The following is a 19,394-nucleotide window of genomic DNA, read 5'->3' as shown; positions in this document are numbered from 1 at the left end:
AAATTTTCAACTGATAATTCAAGAAAAATCGTTTAAGTTTTATTATATTTTACTTTGAATTGTTAAAAAAATATATTATTGTCAAAAAAGGAGAAGTTATGTTTTCCTCAAAAAAAGACCTAAAACATGAAAATTAACACGTGTAATAAGAATTTTTTTCTTTCAGGTTTAATTTTAAGTAATTATTGATATTTTTTGTAAAAAGGATTTTATATAAAAAGTTTTAAAACTCGAGTTATGTAGTGGTTCTAAAAAAGGTTGCAAATTTATGCAATTTTCTTGCAAAAAAAATTTTCTAGGATTTTAAAAATAGCAAAGGGTGTTATTAGACGTACTTACAGATACAATTGCTAAGTCATTTTGGCCAAACACTAAAATAAAGTTTTGACATCTGAGGGTCCAACCGTGTGACTGCAAAGAAACTGATATAATGTTTTTAAATTTTATTAGTTTTCACTGTTAAGTTTGAATTTGATAGGACAATTCTAACATGCCTTATATTTATATATCAATTTAAGGTTTCTTTTATGATAGGGTAGATAGAGTGACCTTAATTCTAGAAAAGCTTAGTTTTTTAAAGATATTCTGAGAGATTTAAAATAAGATAAGGGTGCGATAATAAAAGTAGTTAGCAAAAATGAATAGCTCAGGTTAGCTTAAAACTTGGTACAGAGTATTCTTTAAAAGGCTAGACATAGCAATATATCATATATCAGTGTATCATATATCAAGCAAGCTTTCTAGAGAGATCAGCACTTTTACCAACTTTTTTTTAGAGATTTTAAGAGTTCATTTCCTCCTTTTCAAATATTTCTCCCAGAGCAAAGGTCATAGAAAGCACAGACAAATTAATGTTATGCTTTTCGCCATAAATGCATATATTTTAATCAATAAATAAAAATTGCTCAATAGAAAAAGAGTAGTATTGGGGGGGGGGGGGGTGGATGAGTGCTGGAGTATAAAAACTACTAAAATATTTTTGGGCATCAAAGATAACAGAAAAATATCAAAATAGAAATATGATAAAGATTCAGATTTTTTTGGTAAATTTCAGGTTTATATCGACACACTAGAATTAAAATTTTGTAAAAATCTTTAAAATTGAGATGGTATAAGAGCTTCAAAAACAGGTATTTTTGCAGATTTTAAAAACTTTGCAGTGCTTGTACCATCGCAATTTTTGCATTACAGAAGAAATATTTTGTATGGATCATTTTTTTGCATAAATCCACCATATTTTGGCTAGGGGCCAAAATTTTAGCAAAATTTTTCTAAAACAGGACAGGCCTAGTGTAGTACATATGAATGAAGCCAGTGCATTTAATATTTTTCTGTTGTTAAAACAAGTGATTGTTACAAAGAGATAATCCAAGTTTTAATATTTATCCACTTAACCCTTTGTTAAAATTTGCCCTTCAGTAAAACATTAATAGATCTGAGATGGGTTCTTAAAAAAATTTTACCCCACTAAAATCATTTTGGAACATTATAACCAGTGGCGCAAATAAAATATTTGGTAATATTGATTTTTTTAAAATTTTTGCCCACTGGTTATATTGTTTCAAAATGATTTTTTCAGTGGGCCAAAATTATCCCAATTAGAACACTGTTTTGGACAAAACATTACTTGACAAAAAATCCCAAGCTTTAGGACAGCTTCACATTGTAATTTTTAAAAAATTAAAACTAATAAATCAAAGTAAAAGGAATTAACTGCTTACAATTGACTCCAAAAAAATCGCTCTTAAAAAAGGGAACAAATTGCTGAGAAAAATCGTCTTCTCATGTGTAGATAAAATAATGTAAACAAAATGTGTCTTTTCTGAAATAAAAACTAAAATACAGAAGCACTCTTTTTAGCTATAAATAATTATTTGTAGTCAACTGAAATCCTAATTCTTAGAACATATGTGTACTAATTCTAGACTAAATTCAGTTTGCATTTTAGAATTTGAAATCATCTTTTGTCAGTTCTGTAATTCATTTTCCAGAAAACTATATTTTCTAAAAAATGAGACTTTATCTATGTATCATACTCTCCTTAAATGTTAGTGCTAACATTGTCATAGGTGAAATATTTTTTAAAATTATAAATAGTGAATCACATATTTTATAATACAAAGTAGAACAATGTCAGTCTGTCTGAAGATAAACCAATTGGGCTCTCCTCTTCAGTGAATATATCTATTAGTATTCTGGTAGTTTTATGCGATTTTCTTGGTGGTTGGTACAACCCAAACCCCCCCTTAAAAGAAAAATTACCCCCCCCCCCCAAAAAAAAATAATAAGAGGAATGGGAAAACCCACATCACACCATGAGGCAAAGCCCCAATGAAAAAAATACTATATCCCCACTAGTAAAATGTAGGTTTTTTAGCCAAAAAGAGAAATACTCTGGAAATTCGACCTGTTATCATTTATTTATACCTAAATAGAGAGCCCCACGTCTTTATTTAAATCATAAGTGCATAGCCTAATTTTTTTCATATTTTTATATTTTATACCTAATAAAACCCTCTATTTTCCAAAAATCTAACATCATTTCAACAATTTTTACTCATTTATTTTATATGAAGTTCTTTGATATATGTTTTTGTATAGAAATATATTTAATTAACTAAGATGGCATTCAAAATTTAAAATAAATTTTAAAGTATATAAAGATTTCAAAAAAAAATATTATAGCAATTCAGATTCTCATACTGGAATAGGTCAATAGGACGAACGAACATTAACACTTAGAGAATAATTATAATATATGTAAATATTTTAAATGTCAAAACAAAATTGGAGTAAATTTATTGAAAAACTGAGTGCGGACATTCTGGTAATGATTATACAGTTGCTACGCTTTCTAAATAAATACTTAAAGGGACTGTGAACGTAAATTTTTCTCATCTTAATATCAAATCTTACCATTATCTCATTCATAATATCTCACAGATAGAGCAAAACGCGCTTTTGTTTGCTTAAAAAACGCCTTTTTCCGACGATTTTTATGAGGTACAGGGAAAGGAAGAAATTTTCCGTATTATATAAAATGTCCATTAAATTGATTTTTTCTCCCATTATAGCTAAAATTAAACTTTTTCACTTAGTTCTAGATTTTTCCTAACAGTTAAGCTGACTTTTAACATAATCCTTGCTTTAAACCAATGTATAGTTACTTAGAAATTGATAAAATAAGCAATATTTTTTATTGAAAACCAAATACAATAACAAAGCCAGAAACAGGTTTTTTATTATTATCCAATTAACTTTAGATGGCCCATCTCTCGCCCACCTTTAATTACAAATTTGTAAATAATAAAGACGCAATATTTCTTTATAAACAGTCTGATAAAAGTGTAAACTAATTCTCCAAAGTGGGTTATTTATTGTCCAACACAATAAAAAAGGATATTATTATTTTAAATAACCTATGAGATTCAACCCTTTGTAGACAGTGAGGTATTTTTTTGTCAATAATACTAATTTAAAATATGTCTTTATTACCTAATTACTACGTTATAAAAAAACTAATTGGCAATTTTATAGCATAAATAAATCCTTAACAGTAAGTAAATTGTTTCAACTATATATGACAAGTTAAATATCCCTACAAACATTATAAGAATCAAAAACGTTCAGATTTTCCCTGTTTTTTCCTTTTTCCCTTTCAAAATACCATAAAATCAAGGCATTATTTCTGGATATTTTTGTAAATAGGACGTTTTTGGTTGATCAGTGTAGTGAAATATGCTTAGTAAATGTTAAGATTTGATAATCAGATGAGAAATTTTTACGTTCACACTCCCTTTAACTACTAAAGGAATCACCATGCAAAGTTTGAAATCAATAAGACAATTCTAACATGCCTAAGTTAATAGGAAAAAAACTATATGGATGGGCAAACGGACCATCACTATTTTTAGAGCAGTTTTGCTTTTAATAGACACATCACTTTGAATTTATAATTCATAATTACAAATATGTTTTACAAGTATTACAAAGACCTGTTAGTTCCTTTATTTGCACCAGATTTTCAAGAACAAACACTGTTTCATTTTTCTCTTAGCATGGCAATTCTTGCCTTTTCTTTCACAAGCAAAACAAATTGTTTTAGAGCTTTTAAATGATCTATTGCAAAATATGGCATGTGTGTTATTTATGAAATAATCACACTAAGCATGAATTTTAATACTAAAAAGCTTCCCGGATTTTTCATATTTTGACTTGCGGATTTTTTTTATGAATTTGTCAGGTTAAAAAAATTTTTACAGCTTTTTAAAAGAAAAAGTATACTCAAGTTAAAATGCAATTTATTCTTTAGGCGTGGGGCTTTCTATATAGGTATAAATAAATGATATCAGTTCAAATTTCCAGAGTATTCCTCTTTGTGGCTAAAAAACTTACATTTTACTAGTGCCCCCCCCAAAAAAATTTCACAGAACAAATTTATTGGGGGTTTTGTAATTGTTAAAATTCAACATTTTCTGCATAGTAAAATTTGTTGCAAATACGACTTTAGAGTTTTTGGGATTGTAAATGTAAAGTTGTTGCGTAAATAAATGCTACACAGAACAAAGAGGGGTAATGAGATTGTACTTTCCATTACCTCTTTAGGCTTCGCCCCTAGAGGCTAGTGGCAAAGCCACTTGTAATTAAGTAAGAAAAACAGCCAAGCAGATTGAAAGAAAAATTAATGAAAGAGTATATGCTATGAGATATTTATGGAAAAGGGGGGTGGAAAAATATTGTATTTAAATTTAAACTGATCTTCCTACTTATTTATGGCAAGTATACTAAAAAGGCATTAATAATATTTTTTAGGTAATCCAGATGTGGATGAACATGTGGACTCTTTTGGTACAAACAACAATCAAGGAGTGGATCAGAACTCTCAGATAAAAGTATGTCATCTGTATATATATTTTATTGCTGTATTTTAAACTATAATGTATATACAGGGTGTTTTAAGAGAAATGTCTTTTTAAAAAACTTAATTATGCATAGAAAATAAAAGAATTATATGAAATGCTTTGTATATTTAGAAAACCTGTTCTGGTCCATTAATGTTTCAAATATTTAAAAATGATTATTTCAACAAATTATGCCTTAAAAACCGGTTTTTCCAAAGGCCTTATTTTTGAAGATTTTTTGGTTTAATGGTTGAGGAAAAAATATGCACATTTTTAAAATTCAAATTGCGCGGCTTGTATTAATAGTAGAAAAATGAAATGAATACCGTTAGAATCGTCAAAAGCTCAAGTTTTTGGAAATATGAGGACAATTCTTGTGCTATGTATCGTATAGGGGCTAAATGGTAAAATGATCCAACTCAATTTAAACTTTTCATCCTTTTTCTCACATTTTTCAACGTAGCTCTATTTGAGTATATTAGTGCATATGTCAGAAAAAAACCTTTTTTTCATAATTTTCAAATATTTCAATATTTTGTGGCAAATTGATATTCATTACATAATATGCACATTTATAACCATGCAATGAAATAATAATTTGTTTTTATTTGTATTTTGTTCCTTATTATTTAATCAAGCTTTGCATGTTATGGCTGTTTTCAGTCTTGTTTTATAATAGTTTAAAACCTCCTCAGGATAAAGAGATTAATGAATCATATTTAGATGCAGCTAGATCAACTAAAGGAAGAAATTGATGACATTAAGAAATTAATACGGGTAGGAAATAAGAAATTTTTACTATGTCATGAAAATATGTCTGCAATTGTGTGTCAAATTTAAAGATATCTTTTAAAGTGCTGCAAATCCCAACCCCCTCAGCTCCCCCTTTAGGAAAAATTTTTTAGATTAGTGATTATTTGGGCACTTATCATAGGATAGCTAGGTATGTTTGAAAAGGGTAGCTAAGACCATGCAAGGATAGAACCCTAGGTGGTAGAGTGTTCTACTTTACAGGGTCCATCCATAAAAATAATATAGTATTGTCAATAACAAATCATTAAAAATTGCCCACCAGATACAGATTAAACTTTAGATTAGATCAATCTTTAAAAATAAATGTTTTATAAATATATTATTAAATTTGTTTTTGTCAGGTGGAGATGGACAATCTAATTACTAAAATGGAGAACAGTGATAAGGCTCACCAGGTACAGATATTAACAAATAAATAAATATTTTTCATTCTAAGGGCATAAATATATACTTTAAATTGCATCAAATTGTATGGGGACCAGTAACAAATTTTAATGAAATAATATTGCTATCCTATTTTAGATTAGGGGGTCTGGGTTAACTTAAGTTGTTGTGAACAATGTTTGAGTTCAAGATCAAATATGGACGATCAAAATTTTAAAATTTTATAGTTGTTTTTATGAGATCATATTTAACAAATCCTTCAAATCTTATTATACTTAAGTACAAAGGCTTGTTCATTTGTTGCAGATGGAGAAAGTTAGGAAAAATAAAGAAAATGAATCAAAAACTGTAAAACAAGTTACATGTTTTTTTCACTTTCTCATTGATAAATTGATTATAAGGTTTGATTATCACCGAAGTAGAGCAAAAAACTCTTTTTATAACGTAATGAAACAAATTTAATGCAAAAAAAAACTACAAAAAGGTTCAATGCATTATAAACCTGGTTTAATATTTAATTACATTCATTTTGCTTAATTACTTAATAAAAAACATATTACATTTACTAAAACTTATAATTAAAAAAAAAGACTCACTGTCTTTTATTGGAGATTCAAAAAAAATAATATCCCTTTCATTGTGTTTGATTATAAACAACCCACTTGGGAGATTTAGGATACACTTTTATAAAGAAATAAGGCATGTATCGAAAGACAGGACAGAGATTGGCCATTTTAAGATACAGATAAAAAACATATTTCTATCATTGTTATTGTAATTTAAATAGAATAAAGAATATGGCTCTTTTCGTCAATTTCTAAGTAACTATACATTGGTTTAGAGCAAAGTATATGTTAAATAAATGCTAAACAATTAGTAAAAAAAATCTAGTAATTTGAGTGTTAGAGAATTAGTGTAATCTTATTTGATAATTTTTATTGTTTAATAAAATGAACTTGCTGTCTTTAACTTTGGATACAAGAACATATGCAACTGTTCTTATTTTGCCTAATTTTTATGTCTTAAAACTAGTGCAAAGAATACAGATGGAAAGCAGTTGGGTCTTAAATAAAAATAAGAAACACAAACACTAACAGACATTTGATAATAGGTGGGATAAAACAGAACAAAATTTGGAGGGGCTATTTTATGGTCTAAGCAAATTTGTTCAATAAGTGTAAAGACCCATTTTCTAATCCCTTGGCCATCACTAGGTTAAACAATTGTAAACCACTCCACCATAAGGAAGAGAGGTTTTAGGCACTTGAAGGAAAAGCACTGAGATATTTTGATATACCCCCTAATAAAAAAATAAAAATCTTGGGACACTTTAGATGAAGGAATATTTATTTGATTATATTATTAAGATTAAAAAATTAAATTCTTAAATCAAGAAAATGTAACAGGCTATCATTAATTTTATCACATTTTTTTGTATTCAGGCTGAGATGAAGAAAACAAATGCATTCATACAAGTAATTTTTTTATCTATAATAACAATAGCTGAGTAGCAAGGATGACAATATCCTGAAGTATAAAGCTGTTAAAAATAAAACAGCCTAGCAGATCAGACCTTAATTGACAGACAAAATACATACAGAAACCATATGTTATTCAGTGCTCATTCTTTAGTATGTAGCCCTTAGATATCCAACAGACAACCAACTCTTTGCCTTAAAGTTAAGAAGTTAACAAATAAAAACTTATACAGATCTTAACACGCAAAGCTTTTGGAAAAAGTGCTCAAGAAGTTATTGATCAAAGCATTCCAGGTAATTGTAATCTCTGTTTTAATTAATATAAATAAGTTAGAATTTCTTTCTATTTTTACTCATCTCATTAACCACTTTTTAACAGCTAATCCATCTTACCTTTGATTCAATATTGCACACTAGTTTAATATATTAATATGTATACCATTGTTTTATGCTTATTATCTATACAAATTTGGACATAAAGACATAATGGTCACTTTTCATTGTCATCTTAGATTTATTCTTTAAATTCAGGTAATTGAAAAATGGAACATTAGGAAATATTATTATATTAAGATTTGTTGAAAGCAGCTGAGAATGGAAGAATTGAGGAAGTAAAAGAGTATCTTGATATTGGAGTCAACATTAATGGGAAAGATGAAAAAGGTTTTAATTTCTTTTAATCAAACAATTATCTGCATTCCAATTTTGTATGAAAATTGTTATATACAGGGTCATTCAAGAGAAATGATTTTTTTAAAAACTTAATTATGCATAGAAAATAAAACAATTATGTAAAATCCTTTATATATTTGGAAAACCTATTATAAGACATTTATGTTTCAAATATTTGAAAATGATTATTTCAACAAATTATGTCCTAGAAACCGGTTTTTCCAAAGGCCTTTTTTTCGAAGATTTATTGTTTTAAAGGGTGTGCAAAAAGTACCGTATTTTTAAAATTCAAATTGCTTGCCTTGTGTTAATAGTAGAAAAATGTTGCGCATATCGTTGGAATCGTCATAAGCTCTATTTTTTGAAAATATAAGACCCGTTTTTGTGCTTTTTATAGTTTAGGAGCTACGTTGAAAAATTTGAGAAAAAGTTTGAAAAGTTTTAAGAAATTGGAACATTTTACCTCGTAGCTCATATACCATGCATAGCACTGGAAAGGTTTTCATATGTTAAAAGAATAGAGCTTATGACGATTCTAACGATATGCATAACATTTTTCTACTATTAACACAAGCTTCGCAATTTGAATTTCAAAAAGGTGCACATTTTTTTCCAACCTTTAAATCAATAAATCTTCGAAAAAAAGGCCTTTGGAAAAACCGGTTTTTAGGACATAATTTGTTGAAATAATCACTTTCAAATATTTGAAACATAAATGTCTCATAATAGGTTTTCCAAATATATAAAGGATTTTACATAATTGTTTTATTTTCTATGCATAATTATGTTTTTAAAAAAATCATTTCTCTTGAATGACCCTGTATAAACCAACTTATTAATTAGCTTATATATATATGTTATTGATAGTATAAACCATATTTTTAAAAGTTAAAATGAACATTTAAATTATTAATATCTATTGCCTTTTACTCTTCTTTGTATAGCATAGGCAATGCACCATGGTTCTCCAATCTTCTTTGCATTGCTTGACAATCGTCATTGATTAGAGATTTGATTTTCTTTATAATAAAATAATTTAATTAAAAATAAACACTGAATACTAAACCTTATCTATACATATCTAGGGTATACAAGTCTGATGTATGCATCAATGAAGGGCCACCTTGATGTGGTTAGAGCTCTTGTGGATAGTGGAGCAGATATCCATGTTAAGGATAATGATGGTAAGTTAGTTTAGATATTTTTATGTTATATTGTGTTGATTTGTTATTCTTTTTATTCTTTTAAACTTAAACTATTATTGTTGTTATTATCTATCTGCTTTAGGTAAAACTATCTTTCAACCCTGATTTGTAGGTATACCTATCTATAGATTGGAGATATATTTTGAAACTTTTTCTATGTATCTTATGCTCATTAGGCCAAACTATTTTATATAATTAAACCTAGATAAGAAAATGATTTTTGAAATCATTATAAAAACCTAGATATCTGTTTAAATATTTATCAATCTTTTCTTGCAATAAAAAAAAACACTGTATTCCTAATTTACTAAACCTAATCTATATATTTAGAAGTAGAGTGGACAAGTCTGATATATGCAACAAGGGGTGGCCACCTTGATGTTGTCAGAGCTCTTGTGACTAGTGGAGCAGATATCCATGCCAAGGAGAATATCTTTGGTAAGTTAGTTTAGATATCTTTATTGGATATGGTCATGATTTGTCATATAATCTTTTAAGCATAAAATAACATTGTTGTTATAATCAATCTACTTTTGTTAAAACTATCTTTTTACCCTAATTTATTAGGTATAACTATACTTACTTAGGAGTATTATTTTTTTAAACGTCTTCTATGTATCTTATACTTATATAAGTGTATCTAAAAATTATATGATTTATAATATCCTTATCAAAAATCTAAATAACTGTTTATATATCTAACAATCTATTCTTGTAATTAAAAATAAAAACTGTATATTAAACCAAATCTATATATATCTAGGGTTTACAAGTCTGGTATTTGCATCAGGGTCTGGCCACCTTGATGTGGTCAGATTTCTTGTGGATAGCGGAGCAGATATCAATGCTAAGGATTTACAAGGTAAGATGGTTTATATATCTTATTTATCTGAAAATTTATCATTAAAAGTTGGATATCAATTTCATTTTTAAAAATAGATATGTTATTCTCTATTTTATATGACAAAAGTTTAAATAACCACTCTTTTTCTAATGCTAACCCAGGAATTATGGTATCCCTAGCCTTGAAAGTTCACTTTACACATTCTCTTGGGAAGTAAATAATTGAAGTAATGTTAATTAAGGTTCCACTGCCTTGGATTGGGCAATTAATAAAGGTCATACTCAAGTAGAAGATTATCTAAAACAGAAAGGTACATTTTTCAAATTATTGTGATTATTATTATGTATATTAGGATCAACAAAACAAATATGTATTTATTTGTATAATGTCCAATAAGTTCACTAGAAAAGCTATAATTAAGTGTTAAGGGCATTTAATAGTTATTTCTTGCATCGTATTATAATTAGCTTTTCTTGGATGTGTACATTTAAAAGATTAAAACCATTTTTATAGCCTGAGATGCCAAAAGAACAAGCTAAATAAACTGGTTTTTATGATTGTTCATTTTTATATTTAACGAAAACTGGATATAATTCGATGCTAGACATAATTTTTTTTGTAAGGTTGAGAACCGGTTATTAATCGGGTTTTGAATGAAAAAAATATTCTAACATATTTCTAGCCAGAGAAGATGATATCACTATAACATTATTTCAGGAGGAAAGAAAGGAAGTGAGATATAATGATTCCTCAATGATCACAAAAACAGGTCAGCTTCAAATATAAACAAAGATGACAATATTCAAAAGTAGCATAGATATCAAATTATCAAATGTTTATTCAGACAGATGGTTTTACAAAATTTCGACAGACAGCTGGACTAAGTAAGTTAGAGGGTAAAGTCTAATGATATATTATTTATCTATGTATTTCTATACATTGTGATAACATCTATCTATCTATTTATCTTTCTAACTCCCTTTTATGTATCTAGGTATTTCTATACATTATGAGAACATCTATCTAACTACTTATTTTTCTATCTACCTTAGAATATTTCTATATATATAGTAAAACAACAATATATCTTTTTATCTCTCTTTTGATATTTTTCAGATAGGGGCTGTTTATTTCACTAATCCCCAAAGTTTTATGATAAAGTGTTCTTATTTGCTGGGATAAACAACTTTTGGGACTTTTATTAAAATTTGATTTTTGTTTCATTAAGATTAGTGTCCAAACTTTTTTACCAATAATTATAATCTACAGAAGGGGTATTTCTGTGTTTCACTATTAGGAATTTACTTTAATTTATCATCCATTGTCTTATCCCTTTATATCCCTGAATATTCTCTAATTTGTGATTCCTTTTGTATTCTAGATCTGATTGAGACCACTGCTTTAATGCTTACTGGACATCTATGATATGAACAAAAGAAATATTATTATTTTTAACCTGATTCTCATAATTTTCCTAAACACAATAATTTTTTAATTTCATTATTTTGAATTTTAAAAAATTAAATTGCTATAAAATTTTGCTTAAATGAAACAATGGTGAATGGGGACTCGGGAGGAATGATTTACTCAAGATTCAACTCTTCTGCTGTGTCAGGCTTGTGTCATTATTAGTAAGTATGGAATGCCTTGGCCCATATACAGACGCAAATTATTACACAGTTAGGACTTCTAGACAAGGGTCGTCCAATCAAGGGTCATAGATTAATTTAAACCTCACAGACTTTCATGAACATTAGATAATCTTTAATACTGAAGGTTGCCACGTCATGGACGTCTAAGCTTTTTATTTATTTAAGAGGGGTGTTTTTTTCTAAATTCACTAGGTTTTTAAAACGAACATTAACACTTGTAGAGTGCCATAATTGAATAATCAGAATATAAATGTATAAAATTAGAAACAAAATTTAAGCAAATTTGTTGAAAAACTGCCCTAATACAGAATAATGTTTAAAGACATACTTACATTTGGACTTGAGTATAGAGATGCTTTGCTTATAACATTCTACTTTGTTGTCCTAGGAATCAGTATTCCAAAAATCAGATCAATCGAATGATTCTATCATATAAAAATTTGTTGTTAAAAAAGTTAAAAAACATGTTTAAAATGGACGTACAGACATTCTGGTAAAGATTATAGAGTTGCTACTTTTTTTTCTCTTTGATTATGTTAATGATAAATCAGAGATTTGGGTTATAAATTATAATTATTTCATTTTGTGACTTGGACTGAAAAGGAATTTGAGATTGCCCTATGCCACAATTAATTTCTCTATATTTTAAAATTAATTGTTCTTTGTATTATAATAATCTTTTTTTTTAAATATAATAATCTGCATTCGCAAGTTTTTTTATGATTTTGTATATGTTTTCAGCTTGGCTACTTTATATTCTGTGGTATGTCCATGAAATTATTTGACTTGTATAGGCTAAGACAATTTTTACGCAAATAGCTTAGCTTTATCCTTGCTTTTAACAATTTATTATGGTTTGGTCAGAATTTGTTCCTTGACATTTGTGTTATTGGCACATGTTCTTTACATGAACAATTTTTCAGAGATGGGTTCTCATAAAAAGAATGCCGCGTTTGTTCGATTAGCAAAATTTAAACAGAGTATACAACTACTTATTTAATTATTTTGCTTTTGTTGGTACGGCCTTCATAAAAGAAAAACAAATCTTCAATCAATTTTTGCTGCATATTAATTAATGCATCTCTTTAGAGCTGTATTAGACATTATACAAATGGCTAAAATAGTACTTTTAACATTTTGAATTCTTAAGTTGTATACTCTGTTGATTGATATCGTCTTCGTTCAATCAATTAATGTCGAAAAAAAGGCGGCATTCTTAACTCTAAAACCCATCTCAGGGCATTTTCTAAAGTTGCCTTAAGCACTGCTATATAAAAGGGTATAATTGTAACAACATACTAAACGTTACCGATATCTTATAGAATATACACACAACTTTTTATTTCATGATTTTAGAGTTACTATATTTTATACATTCTTAAAATAAAGTTAAAAGTAATTCAAGTCCATCAACCATTTAACAAAATTAATACATATACATATTAGGTAAGCTAAACATACAATAATCATAATAATATTTATATTATGGATATGATATGTAAAATTGAATATTTTGAAATTATTTTTTTTTTTACATGTAGAATTCTAAAAGTTTGATATTAGGTTATTATATTAAAGTGCTTTTCTAATTTGTGCTGTAATATCAATTTGCTTAGTTAATAGTAGGCTAAAATAATGGAATATAAATTAATAGCTAGATTTATAACCCCCAAATAAATAATAATTAGCCAAAGGATCTAAATGATCATGTCGACTTGCAACTGGTGCTTGGCAGTCTTCTATCAGATCAATATCAATATTCTCCTCCTTAATATCAATCTCATTTGGCACTAAAATGATTGGATCAATGACATGTTTTAATGGTTCTTCATTTGCTTTGGTGTTGTTATAGTTCTCAGTTAAAGCAACTATTTTTTTAGTATTATAGTTGTAATGTTCCTCTGTTGCCACTCTTTTCTTCTTCTGACATGCTTCTGACTCTTTTCTTTCTCTTCTGACTCTTCTGACACTTTGAAGTCCAGGTATGTTTTCTTGATCATAATTCTCCTCTTTTATGTTTACTTCATGGCTTTTGTTTGCTTCACCTGTAAAAAAAATATTTCAATGGTTAAGCAGCGAATTTTTATAAGTTGGGAATATTATATCCTATGTTTTGATGTAATATTTTATTGTTACTAGCGGCTTCGCCCCTAGCTCTAGGGGCTTTACCCGAAGAGGTTTGATCAACCTATTTTTGTGTTATTTAAATTTAAAAAGAAAAAGAAAAAAAATTGGAGGGGGATATTTTTTTTTTTTTTTTGGGGGGGGGGTAGTTGACCCCCCTTTTTAAATTTTTATTTTAAAAAGAACAAAAATATTTTTTTTTTTGGGAGGGGGGGGTAGTTGACCCCCCTTTTTTAATTTTTGTTTTAAAAAGAACAAAAATATTTTTTTGGGGGGAGGGGTATTTTTCATTTTTTTTTGGGGGGGGGGCTGAGATCTTAAGCTTCAGACAGACAGACATACATACATCGCACTACTTTGTATTATAGATGATAGACTTTAGTAGAACACTAGCAATTACTACTTAATATTTCTAAAAAGTTTCTTATTAAATTTGCCTTAGATGTTTAAAAAATCTTAAAATCTTTCTTTTCAGATATAATAAAGACGATACCTTTCTTAAATTTTGTCTTTTTCTCAACACAGACGTCTCTTCGTTCTTCCTCCATCTTTTTTCCTGCTAGCATTTTTTCAGCCTGAGAAAATACCAAAAGTATATGTCAGATATTTAGATAAATCATTTTTATGAACAATTCATAACAGTTCCTGCTATGGTAAGAAAATGGCCGATAAGTTGATGTACATCCCAGGGGCGTCCAAGCTTTTTTTTTGGGGGGGGGGAAAAAAAAAATTTTAAGGGTGGGGGGGTAATTCGTTTTTGGGGGAGGGGGTAAATGGCGAGCGAAACGCGCTGCAAATTTTTTTTACCCCCCTGAAATCTGTTGGCAGGGGTAAATTTCGATTACTCCCCCCTAAAATTTACCCCCAGGGTAAAATTTTTTGGGGGGTTAATTTAAATTTTATTAAATATTTAGTATTAAAAAAACACACAAAAATTTTTATTTTAAGGGGGGTATTTACTCTCCCAAAATTGTTTGGGGGGGGGGGGGGGTAAATACCCCCTCCTTAATGGTTGGGGTAAATTTTAAATGGGGGGAGTTAAATTAGTTTATTCGTTGGTTCGTTTAAACACAAAATATAGGACGGGGTAGTAAAAATAAAAAGGGGGAGGGATTGTCACACAATAATAAAATAAGACGGGTAGGCGTGGTAATTTGACCTACACGGGGTGTGGTATTATTTCGGCAAATATATTTTTAGCCGTAATTCTAAAATATTTAAAAATTTGTTTGAACTTGAAAAGCATAAAATAGGAACTAATTTTGTATGACAGCCCATGGAGGGTGAGGACAATGGAATGTCAAAAGTTTAATTATGTTTCTTAGTCGTTGTTTTAAAAACTTGGCTTTTATTGTTACATTAACTAGCAGTCTCCAAATCATTCAACCAATACTTTTAATCTTGTTTATCATTGGGGATGTACATCCTTTATCGTCCATTTTCCTATCCCTTAGGATCCCTGATGAAAATCCCTGTTAAAAAACTGTGCAGTTATTATATCAACAAAACCATATATATACAGGGTGAGTCAGAAAAAAACTGAGTTTTCCGATTTTCTGATACAACCACTAGGAATATGGAAAAAACAATTATAGGTTCTTGTTCTCTATAAAAATATACATTAAACTTAAAAAAGGTGTTTTTGAATATCTTTGAAAACAACGGCGCTTTTTAGAGCCTAAAGATATCAAAAAGTGTGTGTGATGACTTTTTTGGCCATTATTTTGTACTTTTTAGGTAGATTTATTTATAATAAAAATGTCTACCATTCTAAAAAGATAAACAAACATATTTTTATGCTTATTAAAATTTTTATTCAACAGATTGTAAATATTTAACATCTTAAAAATACAATTTATTTAAATTAAATTATCACATTATAAATCAAACATTTTGTTGTAATCTTTTGTTAAGATTTAAAACCCCATGACCGGAAAACCAGCTCATGACCAGAAATATTTCATCTTGTTACCTAAATTCCTCCCCCCTCTTCTGAATTTCCTCTATATTTGGTGCAAGACTGGATTTAATCTCCAAAATCTCCGCCCCCTTTTGACAAATTATACTTGTGTGTTATAATCCATCATAATAACTTCATTTAAATAGGGTAGGATTTCTAAAAGGCATTTTTATTTTAAAAATTCAAACCTTGATAACTTTTTTATCTTAACCCCTTACAGTCGGGCCCCTTGCCGCACCTTAATCAGTTGGGGGGGGGGCGTTCAACGCCCCCCCATGTTATCTCAGTTCCTATTAGAGCTAGAGGGCTAAAACTTTTTGTGTAAGTCCCCTGTGTTATGATGAATTTCCGACCTTAAGTAAGTCAAGGTCAATTTTTGCTTCCTTCACCCTTTTATTTAACAACCTTTGTTTTTAGGTCCTTATTTATCAAAAATTTCTAACGGCTGTAATTTTTTTATTTTTGAAGCTAGAATAAAAATTTTTTTGCAGAAAATGTTAATCTTTATGTAAATTTATATTTCAAATGTCAAAATATAAATTTTAGCGGCCGCAGCTGTACTTGGAAGCTGCCACCCGCCGCAGTCGGCAGTCGGCAGGAAAACTGCGGACAGATCTTTATGAAATTTTAAAAATTTGAAGTCTCTAAGTCAAAAATTGCGGCCACAGGAGCTATTTAAAGATTTCTGGAGACCTGGAGGATCAGGACCTGCAGGATCATACCTGGAACCTGAAATTGACTTGAACACCTGTATTTAATATGAGGATGTACTACTAGAGGATATTTTAGTATTTTGGTAAGATAAAATGCTTTTTTAAGTCAAAAAAATATTTTTGCTCTTTACCTGGATGACCCTGCCAGGTTTGCTGGCATCCTGTGCCCACCAGGATGGAGATATTCAAAAAATTCCAACTCTTGGTTATGTGTCATACCCAAACTTAAAAAGTCACGCAGTTTGGGCTCTTTATCTTTCACACACAGAAAATGAGATAGAAAAAACCGGATGGGGGGGCGTTCAACGCCCCCCCCCCCCCTGACTGTTAAGGGTTAAGAGATTTTTCTGTCAAATAAAAAGGTTTTTTTTTCTTTTTACTATAAGCTACGTTATTATAGAAGATTCTTTTAAACCCCATGCATCACAATCAAGAAATGTGAAAAAATGACAAATTGCAGTATTCTAAAAATGATTTTGTGAGGAGCCAAAAAGCATTTCACCTTTCAAACTCATTAAAGTACTTTTCTTAGACCTTTTTCTAAATGAATATTGAAATTTTAAGATTTTTTTATACAAAATAGATGAGTTATTTTAATGTTTCTTGATCAACATTTTTCACACAAGGCATTTTTTGACACCATACACCTATCATAGAGGCCGCATTTTTAGAGATAATGAAAAACACCTTTTACAAGTTTGATGTGCTTTTGTACAGAGAACAAGGACATATAATTATTTTTTCTGTATTCCTTCTGGTTGTTTCTGAAAATCGAAAAACTCAGTTTTTTTTCTGACTCACCATGTAGTCTCTACAGTATTTTAAAAGGACTCAAAAATATGAGCGAATTCAGATTAAGATGATTTAAACCAACACCCAGTTGCACATATGTTTCTGATTACTGTGACTTACAATTCTTTCTAGATTTACTAATTCCATGTCGTTCGCGAATCGCTTGTTAGTTTGAAAAGAAACTTTGTTTGAATTATACTGTAATATTAAACTTTTGCTAGTGAATTATTGAGTAGCTTAAAGAATCTAAAGGGATAGGACAATGGCCGATAAATTGATGTGCATCACAAATGATTATATGCAAATTTACCACTTCTGTAGATTACAATTAGTGGTTGAACACTCATGTTAATGAACTAACCAATAAAAATTCAATTTAAAGGGTCCCAAATACGTTAAGTCAGCGAATAAGAAAACGTTCTTTTAAAACATTGGTGACTAGTGTAATAAACATCCCAATGTCCCCTTCAACCCTGAGCTTAGCCACTCGATGACAAATACAACAAAAGATGTTTTTGCTGTTTTAAAATAGGAATTTTTATTTTAATAGAAGCTTATCACATAAACATAAAACTTTTTCTCGTATTCATTCGAATCCGGTGGATAGGAACCGGTTCTCATCCATACGAAAAAACTATGTCTAGCATCGTATTATATCCAGCTTTCTACGAATATAAAAATGTACAATCATAAGATTAAAACCAGTTTTTTAGCCCGTGCCTTCGGCACCTCGGGGCTGAAAAAAACTGGTTTTAATCTTATAATTTTACATTCTATATCCGCGGAAAGCCGTTTATAATACGATGAAAGAAATAACTATTACTTAAACAATCATAACAGCATAGCAGATGTACGGACTTGTAGATTACAATTTGTAAAATTAGAGACATCTATCTCCAATAACTGCCAAGAACTAACATTCCTGTTATGTAAGTTACAGTTAATTTTGCAATAAGTTTATATACAAGTTTGAATTAATATTCTTATATTAAGATTTTACACTCTGCTACAAGAGTTAATGTTCTGTTAGTTATATCGTCTGTTTTTGAAAATAAACCAATATGTTTCAGATAAAATGGAACCAGGCAAAATATATAAAAATAAAGAAAATATAGTGGGTAAGTAGTTTGCAACCAAAGTTTGTTCTTGTGATCTATGTACATCCCTGAATTTGTATATTTTTCAAATTCTTTACCTAAATAGATTTATAATTCAAATCTGATGCTTGAGCTTGTAAAGTAGGTATATGTAAAAACGTTATACTTCTTTTTGTACAACTAAATTTTGTTTGTTCTAAAAACTATTTTTTTTTATTCATTTATTATTATTTTTTTTATGTAGATTAACATTCAGTGGTGTGTCGATATCCCCTTTATTTTAAAAACAGGATAGGCCTACCTTACCTTTTTTTCACTCCCTAATGGTTTTACACCTCCTGGAGAATTGCTGTACACGCCACTGTTACATTAATTGTAATTCCTATAGTGGACTTTTATCATCCTTATTAAAATACTTTTTTTTCAGGTGAGGAGGAGTATATTGATAAGATAGCAGAACTACTCAATTCTAAGATTGATAAAGGAATAGGTACCTACTTATTTTGGATTTTTTAGTAGGCTCTCTTAGATTTATGTTTTGTATTTATTCAGCTTAGGTTTGGACAAGTTAAGCAACATTTTCCCTTAAAATGCCGTGTTGAGCATAAATCCCCCCCTTGAAAATAATTGAAAATAAGGAGGGGGGGGGGGGGGTGATAATAAGGCTAGATTTAGGTATAATGAATAGACTTATTACCCTATATGATTAATCAGATACGATAATCCGTTCAGCCCTACTTAAACATTTCCAGTGGACAA

At 29.1% G+C, this 19,394-nt stretch overlaps 4 protein-coding genes across 6 annotated transcripts in view; 2 read left to right on the top strand and 2 right to left on the bottom strand.

Annotated features, from left to right (window-relative positions):
• LOC145325837 (pre-rRNA 2'-O-ribose RNA methyltransferase FTSJ3) overlaps positions 1-19,394 on the top strand; it is a 197,915-nt gene that overhangs the window by 116,640 nt on the left and 61,881 nt on the right. The window lies entirely within an intron of this gene.
• Positions 1-19,394, bottom strand: part of LOC145325836 (uncharacterized) — a 238,290-nt gene that overhangs the window by 175,324 nt on the left and 43,572 nt on the right. The gene's annotated exons all lie outside the window — the stretch shown is intronic.
• On the top strand, positions 1,953-12,655 carry LOC145325361 (uncharacterized). The gene is made up of 13 exons (XM_080168362.1): positions 1,953-2,069; positions 4,813-4,892; positions 5,625-5,678; positions 6,056-6,109; positions 7,541-7,573; positions 7,810-7,870; positions 8,150-8,239; positions 9,334-9,432; positions 9,784-9,891; positions 10,217-10,315; positions 10,539-10,607; positions 11,015-11,066; positions 11,679-12,655. Exons 1-12 carry the CDS (start codon positions 2,012-2,014, stop codon positions 11,038-11,040), a joined length of 831 nt encoding a protein of 276 aa, XP_080024488.1. The 5' UTR covers positions 1,953-2,011; the 3' UTR covers positions 11,041-11,066; positions 11,679-12,655.
• LOC145325360 (uncharacterized) lies at positions 13,266-14,670 on the bottom strand. The gene is made up of 2 exons (XM_080168361.1): positions 14,567-14,670; positions 13,266-13,994 (listed from the first exon to the last, which is right to left on the bottom strand). Exons 1-2 carry the CDS (start codon positions 14,637-14,639, stop codon positions 13,597-13,599), a joined length of 471 nt encoding a protein of 156 aa, XP_080024487.1. The 5' UTR covers positions 14,640-14,670; the 3' UTR covers positions 13,266-13,596.

Source organism: Acartia tonsa, chromosome 8, assembly GCF_053477335.1.
Source record: "Acartia tonsa isolate MP-2025a chromosome 8, ASM5347733v1, whole genome shotgun sequence".
Taxonomy (NCBI): domain Eukaryota; kingdom Metazoa; phylum Arthropoda; class Copepoda; order Calanoida; family Acartiidae; genus Acartia; species Acartia tonsa.
Note: the sequence above shows the minus strand (reverse complement) of the source record. Positions and strands in the feature narration are given on the sequence as shown.

Excerpts from the sequence above, each read along its gene's own strand:
- LOC145325361 (XM_080168362.1), top strand. The coding sequence starts at position 2,012 with ATGAGACTTTATCTATGTATCATACTCTCCTTAAATGTTAGTGCTAAC. Across the intron at positions 2,070-4,812 it reads TAGTGCTAACATTGTCATAG|GTAATCCAGATGTGGATGAA; the intron begins GTGAAATATTTT and ends AATATTTTTTAG. Across the intron at positions 4,893-5,624 it reads ATCAGAACTCTCAGATAAAA|ATGCAGCTAGATCAACTAAA; the intron begins GTATGTCATCTG and ends AATCATATTTAG.
- LOC145325360 (XM_080168361.1), bottom strand. The coding sequence starts at position 14,639 with ATGCTAGCAGGAAAAAAGATGGAGGAAGAACGAAGAGACGTCTGTGTT. Across the intron at positions 13,995-14,566 it reads AAAGACAAAATTTAAGAAAG|GTGAAGCAAACAAAAGCCAT; the intron begins GTATCGTCTTTA and ends TTTTTTTTACAG.